The sequence below is a fragment of the Pleurodeles waltl genome, chromosome 2_1 (assembly GCF_031143425.1).
Source record: "Pleurodeles waltl isolate 20211129_DDA chromosome 2_1, aPleWal1.hap1.20221129, whole genome shotgun sequence".
NCBI classification, from domain to species: Eukaryota; Metazoa; Chordata; class Amphibia; order Caudata; family Salamandridae; genus Pleurodeles; species Pleurodeles waltl.
In genome coordinates, this window is record NC_090438.1 from 780,644,150 (window position 1) to 780,667,274 (window position 23,125).

The 23,125-nt window shown below is 43.4% G+C and overlaps 1 protein-coding gene across 1 annotated transcript in view; it reads right to left on the minus strand.

Annotated features, from left to right (window-relative positions):
* CAP2 (cyclase associated actin cytoskeleton regulatory protein 2) overlaps nucleotides 1–23,125 on the minus strand; it is a 420,383-nt gene that overhangs the window by 169,900 nt on the left and 227,358 nt on the right. Inside the window, exons 5-6 of the mRNA XM_069218426.1 lie at nucleotides 5,849–5,992; nucleotides 3,588–3,673 (exon numbers count right to left, since the gene is read on the minus strand). Of these exons, the coding sequence (XP_069074527.1) occupies nucleotides 3,588–3,673; nucleotides 5,849–5,992 (230 nt within the window). The remainder of the gene's footprint in view (nucleotides 1–3,587; nucleotides 3,674–5,848; nucleotides 5,993–23,125) is intronic.

Sequence of the window (23,125 nt, forward strand, 5' to 3'; positions counted from 1 at the left end):
CAAAATTATTAAACAGAGTAGCAAATTTGAAACGTACAATAAATATGGAAAATTACAGCTGATTAGGCCACTTGATTTATTTAGTAAAGAATATGGGGCCAGATGTACTAAAACATTTTTCCATAGACACAGAATGGGTAAAACCCTTTGATACATCTGCCCCATGGTCCTTAAGAAGGAGAAAAGAGAGTTGAAGATAGTAGGAGGAGCAGACATTTCCATATTTTGATTTTGGAGCAGAGAAAAAGAACAAAAACCAAAGTGGGTGCAGGGAGGGCCAGGAGTGACAAGTCCATGCTGGTAAGCCACACTTAGAGGACGCAGTCTACAGACAGTGACAAGGGGTGAGGTCAACATTTAAAAGTCATACCCTCAAGCAGAATAAATCTGAGGTTCATAATGGTGCCACTGTAAAGATGGAAAAGCAATTGAGAGGTAGGCAAATGGTGTGAGATGGAGAAAGAAACTATATTTGGAGGGGAAGAGCGTAGTTAGGGCGAGCAAAGAGGAGAGAGGAGGAATAATCTAAGGGGTTCATAATGGGAATCTCAGCTACTTTAAAATATGACGAGGGGGCAGTTGTTAAAAGCTTTTTCTAAATGTGCAATTATGCGTGACAAATTATTTGTGAACAATAATGATTTCTATAAAGAATATAGCCGTAACCGATGAAGTAATAATTTTGCACTTGAAACATCTTTTTTAGAGGTTTAGAAGTGTGCTTATTAACATAGTTTAGCCACATTTTAGTAGACACCATATTATTAAAATGGATGATATTCTGGTGTTCCTCTTATCTTGTCTCTGCTCATTACCCCTCCCAATCCTGCTCCACCTGCATGTCTTCACTCCTCACAGTTTTCGCGGACCACAGGACAATGTGACACAATTATTATTTTTGTGACGAATACCATTCTGATTTGCTCACTACCTGTTATCACTAGTCATGCCTTGCTGAAGTTGCAGTTTTTGTTCATTCTGTATTCGTAAAATGTGTATAAAATCCTTGGTTTTGGGGGTGAGCTGGAGCCTTTTCTTGTAGAAGTGCTGTCAGTGTTTCTTGTGAATCAGATAAATAGAATTGATAGATTTTCCATTTTCCTCACAGGACTCTGTCCGATTATTTTTATGAATTCCTTGTTCCTCTAGTTTCTTTATGATTTTTGTTGCTTATTTTGGCTTGGGATAATACTGATTTCTGACTATATACTCTGTATTTGAGCCATCATGGCATATATGTTTGTATTTCCCTGTATTGCTATTTTAAGATTTTGTAATAAAACCCTTTAAGTTTTCATTGATTTAGAACTCAGTTCTGAAGTGGTCCCATTCACTATTTTATTACTTTGCTAAGTTGATTTATGGGCCAGATATCGAGCAGGGTGTGACTCTATTCGCAAGATCAAGGGAAGTGGAGCTCCCAAAGGTAAAGTTTGGGGTGATCAAGATATTGAGGTCCAGTAATATATTGGGGTTCGATTCCCACCGGAATGTAGGAAATATAAACCTGGTTTGGGCATTCGGGGCTGTCCAAACATTCCCAGCCACCCTTCCCATGCACTAGGCATAGTAATTATTGCAATCATGACAAACGTGAATGAGAGGGTTTTAATTTCTCACCGTTGCGAAGATCAGCAACTTCAGCTCTTTTAGATGAATGTACAGCTTTAAGTGGTAGCGTAACTGAATGCCTAGCCTAACAATTCATGGTGTGTACATTTTTACTTCTATTAATGAACCTCCAATTAAGCATTCCTACACAATTACCAATCATGCAGTTCATGACTCTTAGTGCCTCCACTATGACTGCCACACTCGTCACAGGTTTAAATGGGCACAGGCATTATTCAGTAGCTTCTGTAGTACACGTAGTCCAATCACAAAGAATGTGCCTTCACTAACATTGATGAACACTGTTCCATTTTTATTGAACTGAACTTGGAATATTTACACCCTGTAGCTCTGCCTTTCTTCAGCAGGGTAATGGTCTAAATCATTTATTCCACTCCAGGCTCCAATACATCCTTCTTGAACACCTGAAAAGAGATGTACGTTCACTAAAACTGAGTAGGTGATGAGGCATTGGATTTCAGTAGTGTAAGTCCTTTGTGGATATCAGAAGTTTGTTTCTTGTTCATTTTTCCCTTGTTGTCAGACACTACCACCAGTAGGACCCATCTGCAGTAGTCTCCTCCCATGCACACCACAAAGTAACACTTGTCTTTCTGGACATCTTTTAAGTTTATCATCACCAAACAAGGTGTTTTATGTTAGGCTATTTTATTCATCCCACAGTCAAAGTGTTTACAATATATAGCTTAATTGTGACTGTGCCCCAATATGAACTTTATCGAATGGTTTAACAACTTCTTTGCACCCAGGTCGGAATCTACAGGCTTGAGAACAGATCATTTTCTAGACCCTGAGGGGTACTGGGCAGGTCTGAATTACCCACATTGATATCCCAAGGAAGTTCAAAAGAAGACATTCTAGGTTCAAGAGGAGTAATGCACATTGAGAAAAGTAATGGGTTAATGATAGAACCCCCAAGGGGCACCAAAGTGAGAAATGCTATGAAGACTGGCCGGTCTGGGACACCAAGTAGGCAGAGCCAGAACAATAAGATGGCTAAACAAGGATTCCAACAAAGTAATCACTCGAGCAGCAGAATTATTAAGAAGCACAGAAGAGTGGACAGATGAAAGTACAGATGAAAGTAACAAATGAAAATAAAAGCATTTAGAGACCAAGTGAAAAGTACTTTCAACGGAGAGTGAGGACCAATAAACACAAGAGAGAGGGAGAAATAAGAGAACCGGGGCTACGATAAAATGAGAATCACTTATAGACTGATCACTGCAATAGCTTAGAGAAAAGGGGAAGAAAAAGAAAAGTGGGATTGGCAGAGGGGAAAAAGGGGCAAAGGAGGTTTTATGGCAGAGGAATAATGATAGCATGCTTGAAAGAGTTATGAAAGGTGCTGGAGAGAAGAAAGGCTAAAGGATCACACAAGATAAGTGACGCTAGGTGGACATGAGTAAGGAAGCACAGGTCAAGAGAGGAAAGCAGAAGGACAAACTCTCTAAAGACAGAACAGGAATGATATTCAGTAATCAGGCAGAAGTACGAGAATGTGGACGAGCAGAAGATGACAGTGAGGGTTGAAGACCTCGGAGGATTGACAACCGAATCAGAACTCAAAGAGTTTTGAAGACTGAAGCCAGGCGATTAGATTGACTAATGAACATTCCATGGACATAATTTTTATTAATCACTGACGCAACCCCAAAGGGAACAGATTAGAATTGCACACCAAAAATCTCAGAAGTGAACGAGAGTCCACTGCACTTCTGTCATTATCAACTTAAGCCGGCACTAGATTGCGTTCAAGTAGCTGGGGAAGCAGCATCTTTATACAATAAAAACATTAATAAAATAAAGTAAAGTGAAAACAAGCTGTGCATTTTTTCTTCCACTCTTGAAAGCTACTTTTCATACATAAACACACCACTCAAATATTACCAGCACATACATAGCAGAGCAACATTCGTTAACAGAAAGGCTGATATAGCAATAGCTCAACTTACGTGTTTTTGTAGTCTTTCAAAACCCGGTTTGTATAAAAGGTGGCAGCGTCACTCATTTCCTTGACGTAGGGACCTGGTTTAGGGGACTAAGCAGAAAGAAAAATATTATTATTGTGTAGGAATGGAGAAGAGAGACAGGAAAATAAATATGGTTTCACTGTGTACTCTAAGCCCAAATACTGATGATTTACAGAGTGTACTGTACTCTAAGAAGACTGTGTTGAAACATAAGGACATATTTACAAGAAAGTGGCGCATTGGTCCCGATGTGCCACTTTTCTTGTGTTGCCATTGCCCCACCTAACAACACCATGGTTGCACTGTCTTTACAGTACAGTGCACCACGGCAGTGGTTAGGACAATAGCATCAATTTTTGTTGACGCTATTGTGGCGCTTTGTTGCCCAAGCGTCAAACATTTTGAAAGTACTGCAGCAAAGCACAGGGAGGACCACTAATTAAAATGGGTGCTTCATTTGAACACCTGGTCTGAGCAGGCTTTAAAAGTGATGGAAAAAATGGTGCAGTGAAATGTGATTTTCACTGTACTATTTTTTCCGGTCTCCCTGCATCGGAATGCCGCACTTGCATACATTATGCCTGGTGCAGGCATAATGTGGCGCAAGGGTTTACAAAGTGGTGCAATGCAAGCATTGCGGCACTCTGTAAATACGGCATGGGAGAAAGGCCTCCTTAACACTGCCTTAGTGTAAAAAAATGATGCTAGGGTTGCACAAGTTGGCGCTAGGGGCTTGTAAATATGCCCCATAGTGTCTTACTCCATCAGATGAGTGCCTATTCAGCCTCCATAAGACTGGACTGCCAATTGGTATCACCAACTCTCCCAAGAGTGTTTTGCATATGGCAAACTTTTCTTTAGGGAACACACTCTGAGCCATTCTGGAACAATTTATGTATTCAATTTTATGTATGGCTGTTGTCAGCTAGAGATGCTGCCATGTTGCGTAGCATGAACTGTGTAATATAAGAATAACTTTCTGCCTACAACAATTAAGTTGTATGGGTATGTTTGTAGTGGTCAGGTTGTTAGAGTTAGTGTTTCTTTCCAAAGTATTTATAATGAGAGTCACAGAGATCAGCATCTTGATTTGAAAACGTTAAGGCGGTACGGCACGTATATCATTTTCCAAGATGGCAGGCCTCAGCTATTGCCAATGCTTGCAATGCAACTTTACAACCTTTGACAAAGTCAATAGCTGCAGCCAGATATCTTGGAAAGTTATTTTCTATCTTTCTAAGATAGTCGCCACTTGCGTCAAAAGTAATGTTCTGCAATAACAAAACATTATTTTCTATATTTCCAATATGGCAGCTCATTGCTTCGTGACACAACTTGGCAGCTATCTAGTAGTATAGAAAATACCAATCCAAAATGTCCCGAAGCTTTTGGCTTAGCCAATGCTTGCAATGCACAGGCAAGGCTAATACTAGCAGACCTCAAGCTTTTCCAAAGTGAGGCTGACAGGCTTTGTAATGCTTGCTTTTATTGCAGTAACAAGAACATTTCTTATATAAGATGCTTTTCATTGAACGGTGCTGTGGGTGTACAGAACAGCTGAGACTGAATTACAGAAAACACGAAGTGAAGTAACATGTTTACTATCTGAGATGCAGGGAAGCAAAGTGATCTATTCCAGACGGACACGCTTTCTGGTTATGTACCATATTAACACCCATGCTCCATGTACGAAGGTCAGCAATTAAGCCACTAGATCACATACAGTATTCTTCAGAAGCATCCGATCATGGGATAGATTTCATGAAATACAAGTGAAAGGTGCTCAAAAACCACTATTGATTTTTGGAGCTGCAAAACATCACTGTCTAAGGGTTGCATAAACTGCAGCAAAATAACACAGCCTGACAAAAATAATCTGGTCCTACAAAGCACATTAGTGTAAATTAGCACCACTTGCCCAGCCGCCCAAGCAAGTTTGCTTCTTCCATGTTTGTTAATTCGCATAACACATAAAACAATAACATACACTGGGTATTAGTAAAGCAAGCGAGTCAGTTCAAGCACAAGTTCACCCTTTGAGGCAACCGAGTGCTGACAGGTATTTATTGTTAATCCACCCAAATGTACTCCTTTATTCAACCACGGAAGGATAAAAGGCTGACTGGATCATTCGGTATTTGAAACTGTGGTCATAATTTCACCAGGAAGGAGATCCTATAAAAGAGCCCACAATGTTTCAAATGGAATATATAAAATGTCTTTGTCCAATGTGTTCTACTCACCAGTGCTACCCATCCTAATGCAGGAATACTTTCGCTAATTGCAGAGAGGTGGTTGAACATTTTGCTCCCACGATTCTTCTCCCTGAACCCTTGGGTTTCATGAATCTTCTCTGATATGGGCTTGAGGAGCAGGGCGATCTCGTTCTGTGAGGAGAAAAGAACCTTGTTGAGCCTGACTGAACTATCACTTGTGTGGCACGCTGACACTGATATTGAACATGGCTGACAAACTGACAATGCGATATTGCATACGTCCGACAAAAACATTTCAGAGCGTGATGGGAGTAGTTGTATTATGGTTTCATCAGACTCCACCAGAACCAGGTGTGTTTTGATAAAACATTCTTGAAAATTTGCTCTTGTAAATTTATTTTGAGGTTTTCTGAAGTTCAGCCTTATGTTTTACAAATTATTTTTAATCATCTTGAATTGTGTTACACCACTTGTCACGTAAAATTATTCAAATATGCTCTTTTAAAATTTTAAATATTACTTTAAAGGTCTTGTTAAAAATCATTAGGTCCAATAAAAATGTATTTAATATAATCGGCCACTGAATAAAATTTTTTTGTTGTTAACAAAGTGCTTGTGTACATAGTACAACAAAACAGCAGGTGTCTGTTTAACAGTATTTAACCAAGATTGTGGCATGCAAAATACAATTCAATTTGCATTCATATAAATAATCTAATTAACATAATTGAAGGGTAGTAGTAGTATGCATATCGCACTTCCTGGATGAAATATTGTAGAAAGGCAAATATAAATCGAAACAGTAATATCATGGTTGATGTTAATGTGGTAACAGATATCCTACTACCGAAGATACCACTGGCAATGGAGCCAGGCCCACTGAGCTACAATAAGCTCAATATGGATCCCACTCCACACGCGAGTCAGTTCAAGCATAAGGACAGAAATTGTTCACATAAAGTTGCATAGACAATAGTTCATACATCCAAGGTTTAGTGGATAGTAGCACAGTCCTTAGTCTATTACAGAATGCGTCACATCATTTAGACAGCCAGGCAACACGTGTTTCGTCACTAATGGTGACTTGTTCAAGGTTAAAGAAATACGTCATGTAGCCAAGACAGGTAATTTAGAAATGATCCTTTTAGTATGTGGATCAAGTAATCCTGTGCAGTTAGAACGAAATAACTTATACTGCAATGTTTTTAGACAATTTGGAGAAATAGTGATCTAGTCTAGTAAGTGAAAATTGCAGCTTGTTGCAATCTTTGTAAACTGGAGCAACTGTATTCTGACGACGAGCACAGTAGTGTCTCAGGAAGTAACTTTAGGTAAAAAAGTCTTGCTAGTGGGTGGCAACAGTGCAGTCTAGGTACCCTCTAGACAGAAGTAACACGGTTACCTTGGACGCGGACGCGAGCGCTTCAGAACGATAAAGGACCTAGCTTATCAAGGCTTACTCATACTTACGTGGACCTCACATAGAACACAGAGGCTAGTAGCTCATCACTAACAAGATGACTTGCTATTGGGTAGCATTAATGATACTCCTGACACAGGCAGCACCACGAACATTTAAGTCTTTAGCTGCCAAAGCCAGAACCTGGGGCAATGTAGGACAACCTCCATTTTCTCCAATACGGGAACAAATACGAGTTGGGTGGAACAGAATTTCAGTATGGAATTCCACGGCACACTAGGGATAGGGGCTCCTGAACCAGGATTTACCAGGTGCAGGAACAGCAGACCCAATTTTGGAGGCCACAAATTCCAGCCAGTACACTTGCTGTGGAGAAAAGGGTGCATTGTGGCCTGATCCATTTTCCAGCCCTATTCAACAGCATTGGAGTGGGAGTGGCAATGCCAGGTGACACAATTCCCTTCTTCCCCCACCCCTGCCATCTGCTTTCTCCCCCTGCACTGCATCAGCTTTTCACATTTGCCACCTATTGAATGTGGCAAATGTGATCATTAATAGCTGACTTTGACATGCAAGAGATATTCGAGTTATTTTCTCAAATGTGCAGTTGTTTTTAGAAAAGGTGAGCATATTTTATCCATTTTACAGATCTCTACCAGTCTGGATCAAGCACACCGCATGCAATCCACCATGTTTCTTTCTTTCTGGGGTTGCTGTTATCTCTCTGTTTTAACTGAGAAAAGTGTGAGTGGGTAAGCTAAGTCCCTCTCTTTACCATAACATGATACTTGTCTGGGGTGTGGTGCCAGTGGCACGCATGTTGTGCTTGTGCAACCAGATTCAACTGTGGGCGTGTCCAGCCTTATATTTCTTTTGATAATGTATTTATAAGGTGACATGTATAGGGTAACCATCAATTACCCTTAGAGGTTGACACAAATCTTTGGACTCAGATAGGAATGAGCTACCATCCTAACAATCAACATCAATAAGATCAAATCAATAAACATCGCTTTCAATATCGGAGTCAGTAATTTATACGCACCATGACCTATGTACCATGAATCACCACACAAATTTAATAAAGTTCAAGCACTTATTGCCCTTTAGATTAACAATGCTAAGATCAAGTAAATCAAACGCAAGGCCAAGTTATAAAAGCACAGAAACAATACAGGCTAATCAAATCTTTGAAAGAATCTTAGCCTAGACAGAATATGTATCATTAAACATTCAAGAACCACAATGCGGAATAACAACTATACAGATGAATGTTTGAAACAAAATACATTTAGTTATCGCAGATGAATTATGTACAATCAAATTATATGAAACAGTCTAATTTAGATTTTGGCATCCTTAACTATTATTCCAAGTCGGTAAGCATGTTTGGGCTTCCTGCAAAAAGAAAAGAAGTCAAGAAATAATTTGGAAAACATCTGAGTATGGCGTTAACCAAAAATAGTGGTTGTTTTTTTTTTTTAGAGAAAACATACAAATCTGGAAGAAAGACAAATGCACATTTGGTTATACCGCTCCTAAGTGGATCAACAAGCAGCGGTGTCTTTATCAGTGGAGCATCTTCTGGACTTCTTTATTAGACAATGACACAGTAGGGAACAGTTCAATAAAGTTTGGCCTTAATGCATCTGAACTGACAGAACCATAGACAATGAGCTAAGAAAACAGGAGCACAACATTTCACTAGCAGAGTAAAAGAACAACTACACTGACATCATCTAAACATTGATATATTAAAACTCGAGAAAGCAACTAAGTAAGCTTCTATTGGTCAGACTATGGGGTGGTTTACGTCAGAACCAATTACAATTATTCCACGTTCTCAGAAGTATCTTTTCTTAATTTTCTGCATTCACAATTGGCTCATCTTCTCTCACTGCAGTCACCAGTTTCTGCAGTAGAATACAATTGTTGCAGGTTATACATGACCACACTGAAGACTACTGTTCCTGGGTACACATTATCTCATCCCAGGAAGACAAACACATGTTACAACATAAGAACATAACTTTTCCACAGTGAACGAGTTACACAGGATGCTTAGAGAAACATAATTTGCAGAGTAAACATTTTTAAAACATTGCCTCTGGAAAATTACTAAAACCTAAGACCTTTTTAAAACCAGTGCTAAAACATGGAGAATAAAACATTTCATAATATTTAAACTATTAATCCTTTTAGTACATATTATTATTATTAATTATTTAGTACATTTAATTATGAATAAACAAAATAAATTTTTATTAGACAGTTATTTTTCATTTTTTATACAAGTTGTTTATGGTGTCCACCATATCAGTCACACGTTTTTATTTATTAATACACTATTTTGAAGTAAACCTTTTATTATATGTTATTTCATATTATATTTTAATGTCATAATTTTTATTAATAACAGTATGCCTCGAAGTTAGATGCTGCAAATCCACCCGTTTTATGTAGGAGCTAAAACCTAGAGGTTTTTTTCCTTGCCCATGCCAATTTGGCCATGTGTGTTTTCAATAGATCAAGGAATTTATAGTTTAATGGGATCTGAATGTTTTGAAATAGGTATAACAACTTCAGCAGAACTACCGATTTCACCAATGCTATTTACAGAGCCATTGATAATGAAAGTGTGTTCCATCTTTCAATCTGCATTGCTATGTTCTCCATAGGGTTGCCATAGTCATCTCTCAAAAGAGTTTCATGTCCAAGTGATATTGCATGCCTAAATATCAGACAGGTCGCTCATGCCATTTTATTGGGAAAGCCAATGTTGGCTGCATTGTGATTCTTGTGAGTGGCATCATTACTCTCTGGATCCTGTTTTCTTTCCTGTAATGCCCCACTACACGTGGGTGTGTTGCATCTCCAGAGTTTAACTTCTTTCTACAAATGTGGGTGCAATCTTGGTCAGAACCTGGGCAGTGATGAAGTGGCTGAGGACAATGGTTTTGCTGAGAAGCCAGATATGCCCATAGGACTCAGCCCGCGTTGTTTCTCTAAAGAGCGGTACTTCACAAATTGCTGCAATGTTCTGCGTTGGATGACAGCTGTATGTTCAGAATTAGTGAAGGATTCTGAAATGAGGCCACGGTGCTCATGCAAATAGCTGTGCAGCCATAATGTCAGCCAGGCTCCCTCACTCACATAAGCATACTTTTATTAAGTGTAGGTTTAATGAGTGTGAGCCCCAGGTAACCCCATTGTTTCTGGGTACACAGGCTTCAGGAATTTCTCCATAGGTGCTGCAACGCCATACTAGCGGAAAATACTACATTTTTTGCTAATCATCTCACCAATTTAGGTAATATAGGAATCTGAATTCCTGTTTCCCCAATGTGATGCCAAGCATTTAGGGAAGACCTGGCTTAGAAACCTTTCTACACAAAGGGATTTATTATGTATGTATGTCAGTCACAACAATCCCCACACACACCATAAGGGCTTGGATATACTTATAGCTAACCACGACCCTCGTAAACTATGTATAGTACACACGCATATATAATTCTTCACATCAAACTCAACCACCTGAAATGCCATAATATTTTGGGATTGTTGTCACATCGACAAAATTAATACAGATGAAATTCAGATTAGTTAGTCCTGCAGGCTACGCTATATGGTTCTAAGCAGACCCATGAATAAATCAAAGACACAACTCAATGAGGCAAATTTTAGTTTTATTGCAATACAAATTAGGAAAGCTTGCTAGCGCTCTCACATCCGTGATTCTGTGGTGCTAGCCAGGTGTGTTCCTTTTTTGTAAAATGGTCAAGTGGGATGCACATTGATGTAAAGAAGGAGTATCCTTAAATCATTTGGTTCCAAGCCAGTGCCATGGCAGGCAGCTTCTGTTTACACCTAGTTCACAGTCTTCTTCTAAGACAAATCTTCCATCATTTTGGATCTAACGAAAGGGAGGGTTGGGAGTCTCAGGTGCATCATAAACAAGTTCATTGATTTATTCAAATGTACCATTGAGGCACATCGCATTGAAGGCACCTTGCAACTATAGGTTGTGAATTGGCCCTGTGTTGCAATTCAATGTAATCAACGAATGGTCTGTGGCTTTTGGCTTACAGCTGTTGATGGTTGTCTCTGGCCCTGAGAATGGTTGAAAGGGCCTGGTTCCTTGCCTGATGAAGTATCGAAGGCCTACCATAAAAGTGTTGTTTTCATGGCTTGCTTAAATAACATCAGGTTGGGAAAGGGGACACACTGACAACAAGCCAGGGAATACACTGTTAGGAGATTTAGGTTAGCCAATCAAAGGTTGCTGGGAGGTATATAACTAACAAGGAATTCAGCTAAGTAGTTTGGAGCGAATCTGGAGATGACTGAAGACAAAGCTTAGTACTATGGACAGAGGTACATTTTTGGCTTATGCCCATCCAATATAATGGTATGAGGTAGGCGTATGACAAGTGAGAGTATTGAGAATTCTTATGACAAAATATTACATTGACCAGAGGCTGTTTGAGTACAGCTGAATATCATCCAGCAGAATGTTGCAGTACTCTCCTTTGCTGAGGGCCGGTATTGTGATCAGTGTTTGCTTGTATGGAATGAACTGTTAGGTTGGATTTTCAAGACATTTAAAACATGGTATCTGGTAGCTGGGACTGTAGTAGGAATGAAGGATTCCATGCACACAGTGGGGTTGAAATAAACACCAAGACTTCTGGCTAATGGAGTCGAGTGAGACCATCAGGAGGAAAGATTATAGGGAGTGTGAGAGATGTGGGAGCCAGTTTTGGTAAGAGACAATAGATAATTTATTTCTTTGATGAGTTAAACATGAGACAGCTTAGTGCCATTTAGTGCCAAATACTTGTGCTAGTGCTTGACAGTGACGATTGAATTAAGAAATGAAAAGTTGATCACCTTCATCCGAGTAATAGGAGAAACAAATGTTTGATACATAAGGAGAAGACCAATGGGCCCAAGGTTGAACCTTGTGGGACTACGGAGGAGCACAAGAAACAGTGAATAGTCTACCGAAAAGGTAATAGGTGTCCCAATCAATATGTTTGCGAGGTTAGCAGAGTTTTCAAACACTGCTGAGAGATCGCAGAGAATAAGAATGGACAAGAGGGAATTATGGTTTGTGGAGGCAATTTTAGTCAGGTGAAGTCCATCTAATCAGAATATAGGGGATTTATTAGATTGTTTTAGGAAGTATATGGAATACAGTCGTTGAAAACAAGATGTTCTATATTACCATAAAAGAAAGGAATTTGGTAGACAGGAGTATAGTTAGATGTGATTGATGGGTTAGCAACTGATTTTCTTTAAACATTGTAGGTAGATGGTGAAACCGGTGTTAAAGTTATGATGGTAAACTATTTCAGGCCTTACTGACCTGACACATAGTGAGGGAAGGAGTTGCAATAGGTAGTCATCGAGTAGAGTGTTGCATTTTTCTCTGTAGCATTTAGTGACGTTGATTAGAATGAATTTACCCCTTCAACTATGGTTTCACTAGGAAAGAATTTAGAAAGATTATGACTACATAATGATCAAAACAGTGAGAAAGGCTGTGAAAGCAGCTATCACGAGAAAGATAGAGATGTGTACGATTGTTAAGAAGAAACCTCATGTAGGGCCCTCCTGAGGAGGAACAAATTTATTTGTCTGATTATTAAAGGGAATGTTCACAAAAGAATGTTGGTGGTAAGAGAAGAAAAAGGGGTTTAGAAAAGACAATATCCAGAAATGTAGATATTTCCAAGGAAATACTACTTGCTTAGGAAAAAAGGGCAGAAAGCCTTTTCTGAAAATAAGGGTCTGTTAAAATAAAAAGATGGATGATGATGAAGGTCGATGATGCTAAAAGCCTTCTGGATGGAAATAATGTGAAAAAGAAAAAAACCACTCATTTGGATGCTGATGATGAGTTCATGCAGGGTGGTTTAGGGCTGTATGAAAATGGAAGAGATATTGTTCAGCTTGGAAAGCTTGGTGTAATTGGTGCTCTGAACAGGGTTTAGATGCAAGGGGTGCACATGTTGTAGAGCTAGTGATTTCTTTTAGCAGTGCTTTATTATGAGGCTGTGAGTTGGGAAACAGTGAATTCTTATAGCTCTGCTATAGCAGTGGTTATTCAATGGTATTTTGATAGGCAAAGACTCTTGGCTTGCAAGTTGATGAAGAGTATTTATTTTAGGAGACCTTCCAAGCCTATATATTCTATGCTTTGTAACATCGGTTTGGTTCAGCGTTTTGAAAGGGATTGGCCTGACGACATGGAGTGAACTTTAAATCAATTGCTGGACCCTGGGGTTGAGCAGCGCTCATGCGGCCAGAGTGACTGAAGGTCGCAGTGGGGCCAAGGCGGCAACTTGACTCCGGAGGACACCCACCCCGGCAACTGTTGGCTGTTCACAAGGGCTGTGACTGGCGCCAGAGTTTTGAAGTGCCCCTGAGCCACACATAGCAGAGACCGAGAGGAAGTTCAGAGGCCCAAACTGACAGGGATCTAGCCCAGTGAAGGAGGATACCAGCTGGGACCCAAGTGGAGGGCCCAGGTCAGCAGAGATGGCCTGAGGAGGTTGCCCAATGCCTTAGGTGATTGCCTCGACAGCCTGGGACATTCTGTGAACTGGGGAGCACTGGCACAGCCGGCAAGAGGTGACTTGCAGACACAGTAGATGAGTGGAGGAGCAGGGGCGGTCAGATGGCTGGCAGATATTGCAGTGATGGATGCTAAGCTCAGATAATTGCCAGAAACTGTGGGGAGGCCTGTAGACACCCCTGGGATGGCATACATTCAGCTGAGTGACTGTGGGCTCTAAGGCTCAGCACAAGTGCGCTGGTGGCCCAGGCTGCCCATTTCTGTTCTGGAGCAGGGCAGAGTGCCGCACATTGGTGTTCCTGTGGAGAGGCCGCAGTGTTCTAATACAATCACACCGTATAAGACACCGCAATTACAGCTCCAGGGGATTAGCCAATAGGGTGGGGCAGAATCTGCAGGAGGATCCCTGGAAAGGGACCTGGAGCCTTCACGGTCAGAACTATTGGTGGCCACCCATGGTTCTCGGACCCACTTGAACAAAAAATCAAAAACGTTTCTATTGATGTCAATCTACTATGCGCAGAACTGCAGAAAGTAGCGTACAAGGTCACAGTGGCCAAAAGTAACATTGAGACATTGCAGGCGAGGGTCTCCACATTTAAGCAACAGATGCCTGAGTTGTCTACAGTATCCAGTGAGCTGGAGCACCAAGCGGAGGATGTGGAAGGTCGTTCTTGATGCTGTAACATCCGAGTGCTGTGGTCACCCAAAGCAGTAGGGGGGACCTCAGCAGGGGTCTTCTTGGAAAACTGGGTGCGCAGGGAGCTTTGGCCACGAGGCTTGTTGGACTTCTTTATGGAAGAGCGTGTGCACAGGGCTTTGGTGGCCTCCCCCACCACCTGCAGCCCACCAAGGGCAATGATCAGTAAAATCATGAGCTATTGTGACAGGGACTTCATTCTCCGTGCCTCCTGTGAACAGGGGGTGCCATTGTTTGAAAACTGTAGAATAGCTATCTACCAGGACTATACTAAGAAGATGCAGGAGCAAAGTAACTCCTTCCTGAGTGTAAAACAAAAACTGTGAGCACTGCAGCCGAAATACATTCTCCTGTATCCCTGGAGGCTGAAGGTCATCTTGTAGGGGAAGACACATTTCTATGACTACTCGGAGGAAGTTTGGGAGTGGCTAGAAATATGGGACAAGACGGCAGTCCTTCGCCCCAGTGGGGGCATATGGGGGAGCCAGGGGACCAGGTCCTGCTGAGGCCCCAGACGTACCTGCGTCAGAGGGGACCCCTGGGAAGTCACCCTTGCAGGCTTCCAGCAAGTGAAAGTTCAGGAGGTTGGCCCCATGCATGTGTGAAGCTAGAAGGACCTGGAAGCTTCACTGGAAGAAAGGGCTTTCACCCCTGTGCCTGGATTACAGACCGGTGCACTGGGCCCTGCAATGGACTATATGCCAGACGCATTGGACGCTGAGGAGATGAGGAACTGAACTTACCAGAGCTGTCTGTTTGTACCTGTGTGGAAGGTGCTTCTGGGGGATGGCTGGAATGTGTGACTGAATGCTGCTGGCCCCCCTAGGGGGACAACTGACTAATCCGTAAGATGGCTGAGATATATCGCTTGACGAGAGCTGGGCCCAGCTCGTGGGGCCGGTGTCTACGGGGGCCTGAACAGGGAAACCATCTGGGTTGAGTCGATACTGGGCTATGGCCTATGGGGCAGGGACCAGATCACCTGCGAGACCCATTTGATATAAGCAGATTTAAGTGGAGGGTCGGGAAGTCGGGAGTGTTGGCCTGTCCCTGTTGGATGGATGGGGATGCGGTGCAGCTCCTGGCACAAGCAATGGGTGAGTATCTGTAGTTGTTTGTTGCACCATGTTTTTCCGTGGGAGGGGCCGTTTTCTGTTTACAATTGTTTATTATTGTTGTATATGTAGCAGCTTGTATTGAACACAGTGCAGTGGGAGGCTGGGGCGTACCGAGAGGTTTTGTGTCCTGATGAAGGGAGGTGATTTTAGGCTGCTGACGTGGAATGTCAGAGGGCTAGGCTCCAATATAAAAAGATACAGGGTGCTCACCTTCCAAAAATGCCGTAGGGTCAGTATACCCTGTCTGCAAGAGACAAATGTGGATGATGCCGGGGCCGTGCAACTGGCCCGGAAATGGGAGGGTCAGGTTTTCCATTCCCCCTACTCCACTTACTCCAGGGAGTGCTAACATGGGTGACTCCGGGCACACCATTCTCAACATACGATTTAGAGGACAGATATGTGTTGCTACAGCGTGCACTGGGCAGGTGGGCGATGACCATGCTTAACTTGTATGCCCTGAATGTGGATGACCCATGCTTTTTCCACGCAATGGAAGACCAGATAGTGCAGGGTGTGGAAGCCCCCATATTCTGGTTGGGGGACTTTAATTGTGTACTGGACGGAGGCCTCAATTGGGTGCCACCCAGGGGAGGGGGCACAAAACCCCACGACTAACACAATTAGAGAGGTCATGGACGAGCTGGTTCTTGCGGATATGTGGCGTACACTCCACCCCACACAGCGAACATACATGTGCCACTCCCTGACTCATAACACACACAGTAGGCTGGATAAGATACTAGTGGGAGGACTTCCGGAGTGCTGGCTGTGACGCACCTAACCAGGTTCCGCTCAGATCATTCTCCGGTCTGCTGCATGCTCAAGTGAGGGGGCTCTGTGCAGAGAGGAATGGCATGGAGGCCACCAGTGGAGATACTCACAGACTCTGTGGGAAGAGAAGCACTCTCCCGGGCACTGTCCCCGTCTCACAGGGTTACAGAATGGGAAGCACAGATGTTTTGCGGGGGACGTGTATAAGACTCACATGCGTGGTAACGCGCCAACTTCAGTTCGACCACGCTGTAGACAAGGAATTTGACAGACCCCGGTGCACCCATGGGGAAACGGATGTGCGAACATGCATAGCGGACATATGGCACAGTACACCCTGAGGCAATACAGACAACAACTACATAGGAAGGAAGACAAGTCAGCAAGGTTGCTGGCTTGGAGCTTGCATAGGGAGCACACACCATCCCCAATGGCACAACTGATGGCCCCTGACGGCGCTAGTTTGCAACAAGAGCAGACATTGTGTCCATCTTTCAGGGACACCTGGAAGGCATGTACAGGGCAGACCCCTGGGTTATGCACGACCATTATAGGATGTTCCTGGAGAGCCTGGAACTTCCTAGGATCAGGGAGGCTGCAACTGAGGACCTAGACTCTTTCATTGAGCTGGAAGAATTGCGTGCAGCATTACATGTGTTACCACATGGTAATGCTCCAAGTAGGGATGGGTTTCCGGTGGAGTTTTACCAGGAGTTTTCAGCTGCTGTCCCGCAGGGCCTGCTTGAGGCTTTCTTGGAGGCAAGGGAGATGGGAGTACTGCCACCCTGTATGAGAAAGGGGACATATGCATGCTGCTTGTACCCGGTGGGAATAAGACTGAACCCTGTCATATAGACTGCTTACTATGATCAATTCTGACATGAAGGTCCTCTGCAAACTGTTGGCCAACCACTTGAACCCCATCATAACCAGCATGGTCCACGAGGACTGATGGGGGTTTATCATGGAAAGAAGCACCGGGATGAACCTTAGGCGTTTGTTGCATGTGATGCACAAGATTGAGGGCTGCAGAGACAAAATGGGCCTGGTAACTTTTGATGTGGAAAAGGCATTCGATACTGACTGAGGATACTTGCTTGAGGTCCTGTGGGTCATGGGGTTTGGGCGCCAGTTCCAGGGGTGGATTCGGCTGCTCTACACTGAACCTAGTGCCAGAGTACGGGTGGCACAGTGCCGCTTGAAAACATGGGTTCTGAGCAGGGGGATGCCCAAGGGCAGCCTCCTAACTGCACTACTTTTTGTACTTGCGATGGAGCCCCTATCGCTGTGGGCTTAGCAGGAGCTGCGTGACTAGGACATAAAGTTGGAGGATGTTAGGCCTATTGTATCACTGTGCGCAGATGACACTCTGTTTTACCTTAGCTCCCCCTCCAAGAATCCCTTCAAATGCTGTTGCGCCTATTGGATGACGTTTGGGCCCTGTCGGGGCAGGCTGCGGATCTACCGCAGTAGGTCCCTGTTGTTTTATTTTGCTATGCTGATAGAGACCACTGTGGAGTACCTGCCAGACATAAGTCTGCCCTGGGATCTGGAATGTTTCTGTTGTATGGGGATCATGGTTCTGCATTCCAGAGCGCAACAGATGCACCTCAACATGTGGAGTGTAATGAACTTGCTGCAAGCCTCGGTCGCCTACTGGATTATACTCCTGCTGTCACTGATGGGCCAAAAAGCCATCTCCAAGATGGTGCTCCTACTGTGTTGTTTATATGTCATACAAAATTCTCTCTTTTCACTCCTGGCCGGGGTGTTCAGATAGCTGGCCATGATCCTTATCTCCTTAATCTGGGCCGGGAAATGAAGCGGAGTGGCCTTGGCCACCCTAACAAAGCGATACAAGGAGGGCAGACTGGAAGTGCTGCAGTTCGAACTTTATTACTATGCTGTGGACATGCAGCATGCTGCTGCACGCTGGCTGGAGACTAGTGACAATTGGGAGAAGCGTACTCTGGCGGGGGAGGTTGATGCTGGGCAGCTACCGGCGATACTGATGGAGAGCTCCAGGGCCCCCAATAGCATGCCGGGCATAGTTAGGCAGACCACGCATTTATGGCAGAAGCTATTCACAGTTGTGCAGAGGGGCGCCCCCTTTCACCTGGACCTACTGGTGTGGATTCTGGCGTCGGTCCGGCAGGTGGTCGAAAACATGTCCTTCCAGGTGTGAAGGAATGAGGGCTGTGAGCTGGTGGGGGAATTGTACACCAATGAGCACTGTATCTTTTTTCGAGGATCCGCAGGCAGAGTTTGAACTGGGGCTGGGCCATTTCTGCACTATCTTGACTTGGCGGAGCTAGCCACACAGACCAGGACCACCTTCCCGGCAGCACCGATGGTGTCGGACACTCTTGGGACCCTACCGTCCTCTGGGTTGGAAAGGCATCTGATATCCTTGATACATAAAGCTTTGAGAGCAGACGCGGCTGGCGGGCAATTGCAGGTCCAAGGGGCATGGGAGGAGGACCTCGGGGCACCCATAGAGGATGTGGATTAGGCTTGTATCTGTGCCAGCACACAGACTGCCTTTAGTAATGCGCTCTTTAAGCTGGTTCTTTATCATTTGTTAGATCACACTTACCCAATGCTCCCTGACTCTACAACAGATATCTTGGTCCAGTCTGACAAATGCCCCCAGGGGCTGACTTCCTACATCTGGACTGGGGGTGCCAGAATGTACAGGATTTTAGGTTTCAGGTGGTGGGTGAACTTTCACGTACCACTTCACTGCAGGCCACTATTACGTCACAGCTCTGCATACTGGGGACTATACGGAGGCCTAAAGGTCGCAAGATTTCATACAAAATCTTGCAGCTGGCGCTGGTTCTTGCTAGATGTAGGGTGGCCATCACCTGGATGGGACATCACACCCTGGAGATACAATACTTGCACAGAGATGCAGTGAATGGATGCTAGTGGAAGAGGTTCATATGAATCTCAGTAGGAGGGATGACAAGGTGGTAGAAGATAGCCTTATATGGAGGTACCTGGGCGGCAGCTTCTCAGCACCAGACCCTGCTCTTATCAGTGGTGATAGAGCTGGCTCAGAACATTAGCTCTTTGCTGGGTGGGATCTCCAGGTGGGGGGAGGCAATTGTGCTTAGTCCACCCCTTTGTGCGACTGTTATCCCCACACTCGGTAGGAAATGGAAATTAAAACACCACTGTTTGGTATTGTTCCCTTACTTACCTGCTGTACATTGTGGATACTGTTATTACCACTGCCAGGTTGGTTTATATGAAAATAAAGAATAAATGTTTTTAAAAAACCTTAAAGTAAATTGCCTTGGAAAGTAGCAATGTTACTTTTTTATTGTCTTGTAATGGAATTTCCAACGTTAGAGCTCTGTATATGGTAAATTGGTTTAATTTACCAGAGAGTTTGATGTTCAGTATTCCCAGGAGAACAAAAACCTCTGTGAGAGTTGTGGAATTTCCAATTTTTAGGTATCAACCCAGGTTGTGTATGATGCTATCTGTCAAGGAGTAAAAACTGATAACATGCCCTTGGGGAAAGAATCAGTTGTGGATTTCTTATGCGAAACCATTGAAACAAGTGGCAGTAGTGACTATTACAAAATGGGTCAGACGAACAATGAAGAAAGTAGTAGTTAATTTGAGTGATTTTTGGAGCCCACTATTTCAGGGCTGTAATGGCCTCAAAACTTTATGCAATGGGGGAGTTGTTTGGAGGACATTTTGCATTCTACAGAATAGTAGAATGTGGTTGTCTTTGCCAAATATTATGGCTTTGTTTCAGACTGATTGAACATGCTTCTGAGAGTGTGATGCAAGGGTGTTGTACTTGTGTATAATCACTGCCTTCAGTCCTTACATAAAATTATGATTTTCAAAGCTTAGCTGTAAAGAAAATCAAGATTTTATTAGAGACATGGAGGCTCAGTTTACACCTTCATAGATATCCCTCTCATCCGAGAAGACCAGTGAGAAGAATGTTTTGTTTGCATATATCTTATTTATGTTAGTGGTGGAAATCTTCATCCATGAGAAGGTTAGAGAAGCTTCTAGATGGTGGAGTTATGAAGAAGCCTTTGTGGGAGACGATACTGTTTGTTACCATTCTGGTAGGGTGGATGTTATTCTTTGAAGTCAGTATTAAAGATTTAGAAAGATTTGTTAGAGTAAATGGCTACACATCCTCTGAGCCCCTGTCTCTTTAATAGAATCTTGATTTCCTTGACACTTAAACTTACAAAAATCACAAATATTAATGTTAGAAGGGGGTGGGGGGCTGATAAAAGATCGGTGAGTAAAACTAATGATAGAGATTTTAGAAGAGAAAGTAAAAGAAGAAAAAAATCCATTTTTTCCGGTGTTTGGCCCTTTTTCGTGAAAGGCTTTGAATCCATAGTTAAGTGTTCTAAATTTAATTTGTTGCTCTATAGGGAACCAAAGGAGCTCAATGGAACTGACCAGGACTGGTTTGGGGGGTTGGACAAAGGCTTGCCTCCACTCACAGACTGTTACTGGGCATAAACATGGATCCCACAAACCTCTCCTCAGAACACTCCTGGACCTTTGAAGAATAAGAAGGCCTGCCCTGCTGTCTGAAGAACCTGAAGGAAGGCTGGGCCTACTTGCCTTGAACCTAAGACTCCATAAGTGACTCCAAGGGTCAGTTGGCTGACTTCCAATTTCAGTTACAGGGACACAATAATCTTCTGGAGGCCCCTCTCCCTACAAATGCACAGCTGACCACTTCCAACTCGATCTATCCTGCAACCTGCAGCTGTCCTCTGCTGGAGTGAGTACTAACCCAGAGTGGTGCCCCTCAAGTCCAGGAACCGTGGCAGGTATTAAGAGTGTATACCTCCTACCCCCAAACTGCAAGTAGTGAGACTTGAAAACTTTTGCTAAACTTATGTTTGGAGCACCAATGGAGACTGGATTCACCATCAAAGCTGCAGCTGTCGATGTCAAATTGCTGGCTGGCCTCAACTTGCCAGTTTGCCTTGATGAAGGAGCTCAGACTTCCAGAAAACATTCTAAGTCCAAAAGTAGAGGGCTTCATCAGGATCGATGTCAAGGCCTATTGGGTACGGACTTTGGCTTTCAGAGGTTCCCCACCTTTGTCCATGACTGCACTGGGATCCTACTCTTCAGCAACCCACTTTTGCCGAGCCCCACTTCGGGTCAAGCTTGCAGCTTGCCCTGCCACCAACTTGTCAACGATCAACTTTTCTCCATAAAAGTTTCTAACCAAGAAGGTAAACTTCCCACTGAAATGAACCTGGTCCCTGTATCTAACCCACGCTCCATTGTGGTCAGCTTAACTTCGGACTTTGACCCAGTCTAGAGTGACCAAATAACTGTGGTTGGTGCTTTGTGCTTTTTGCCTCTATTGTTATTTCAAAATTTAAAAGTTAATATCTCCGGTTCTGCTTTTTTGATTTTTATCATTCTGATGTAATGTTATTTATTAAAATATTCTCTATTTTTCTAATTTATTTCGGATTTTTTCTGTTATGTTACTTTATTACTGATTGATTACTGTATAAATACTTACATGTTGTCTCTAAATTAAGCCAGACTGTTTTGTGCAAAGCTACAAGAGCACAGATGTATTTGGTGACCCTTTTTGTTAACCCTGACAAGGACTCCAATAATTATTTGAGTGGGTTCTCACCCCCTAAACTAATTCCCAAATTTCTTACAGGTACAGATTTTTGTAGTCTTCCTATATGTATGTAGGCCTTAGTTGTAGGATGCACTTTGGGGTTCATCAATAGTCACTGCTGCTGCCTGACTTTTCCCTGATGTTCCTATGTTTAGCTATTTTCTAGTGGCGGCTGCTGCAAATTTCAAGTGGAGGGGGGGTTCAGGGTGAAGGAATAAAATAATAATATTTTTTAAAAAGCTTACCGGTTTCCGCCTCCGCCTGCCGCATTGCTCCTCTGCTCTTCTTCTGGAGTCCCAGCATTCACTGGGAAACCAGCACAGGCTCCCCAGCAATCTTGGTGCTGCCCTCATGCTAAATCTGGCATGAGAGCAGCATCAGGATTGGTCTGAGCAGCTTGATCTGCCGCTCAGACACTGACTTGGTGTCTGTGCAGTTTCTCCATCCTGGCTGTGTAGCACAGCCGGTTTGGAGAAACCTAAGTGTGCATGTGTGTTCGACTGGCCTAAGATGGCCGGCCAAACACACATGTGCACTTAGTGCACAGATTCCACTCCCCCTCCTGTGGCCCAGCCCCACCCCTTCCTGCACCTGCTCATGGCTGAGACAGCAGCTGAAAGATAAAATGATAATGAAATATCATTTTATCTTTCAGCCCCTGGCTTAGACAGGGAGTCGACGCTCTTTCGCCATTGCGACGGAGCCCCCTGCTGTTTCCTTACCCCCCCCCGCTGGAACCATTGTAAAGCCAAATGCATGTGCTTGATTGGAAATCACTAAAACATGAAAAGAGCAGGACGTATCCTCTGTTTTCAGCTCATCTGGACCATGCCTGCCTCAGCAGGTCAGCCTGTGGCCTGAGAGAAGCAATTCCTGAGGAAAATACTGTGGAAAGGGACATGGCCAACATAGCATACGTACACAAAGAGATAAGCCGCTGCCTACTGCTCAAGAAGCTAGGATGCAGCAACAGTCCAATTTAATAGAGGTCTTTGGTCTTCAATTTACAAATTGAGAGTGGCAGTTTACCTTGGCCCTGGAAGTATAAAGTTACAT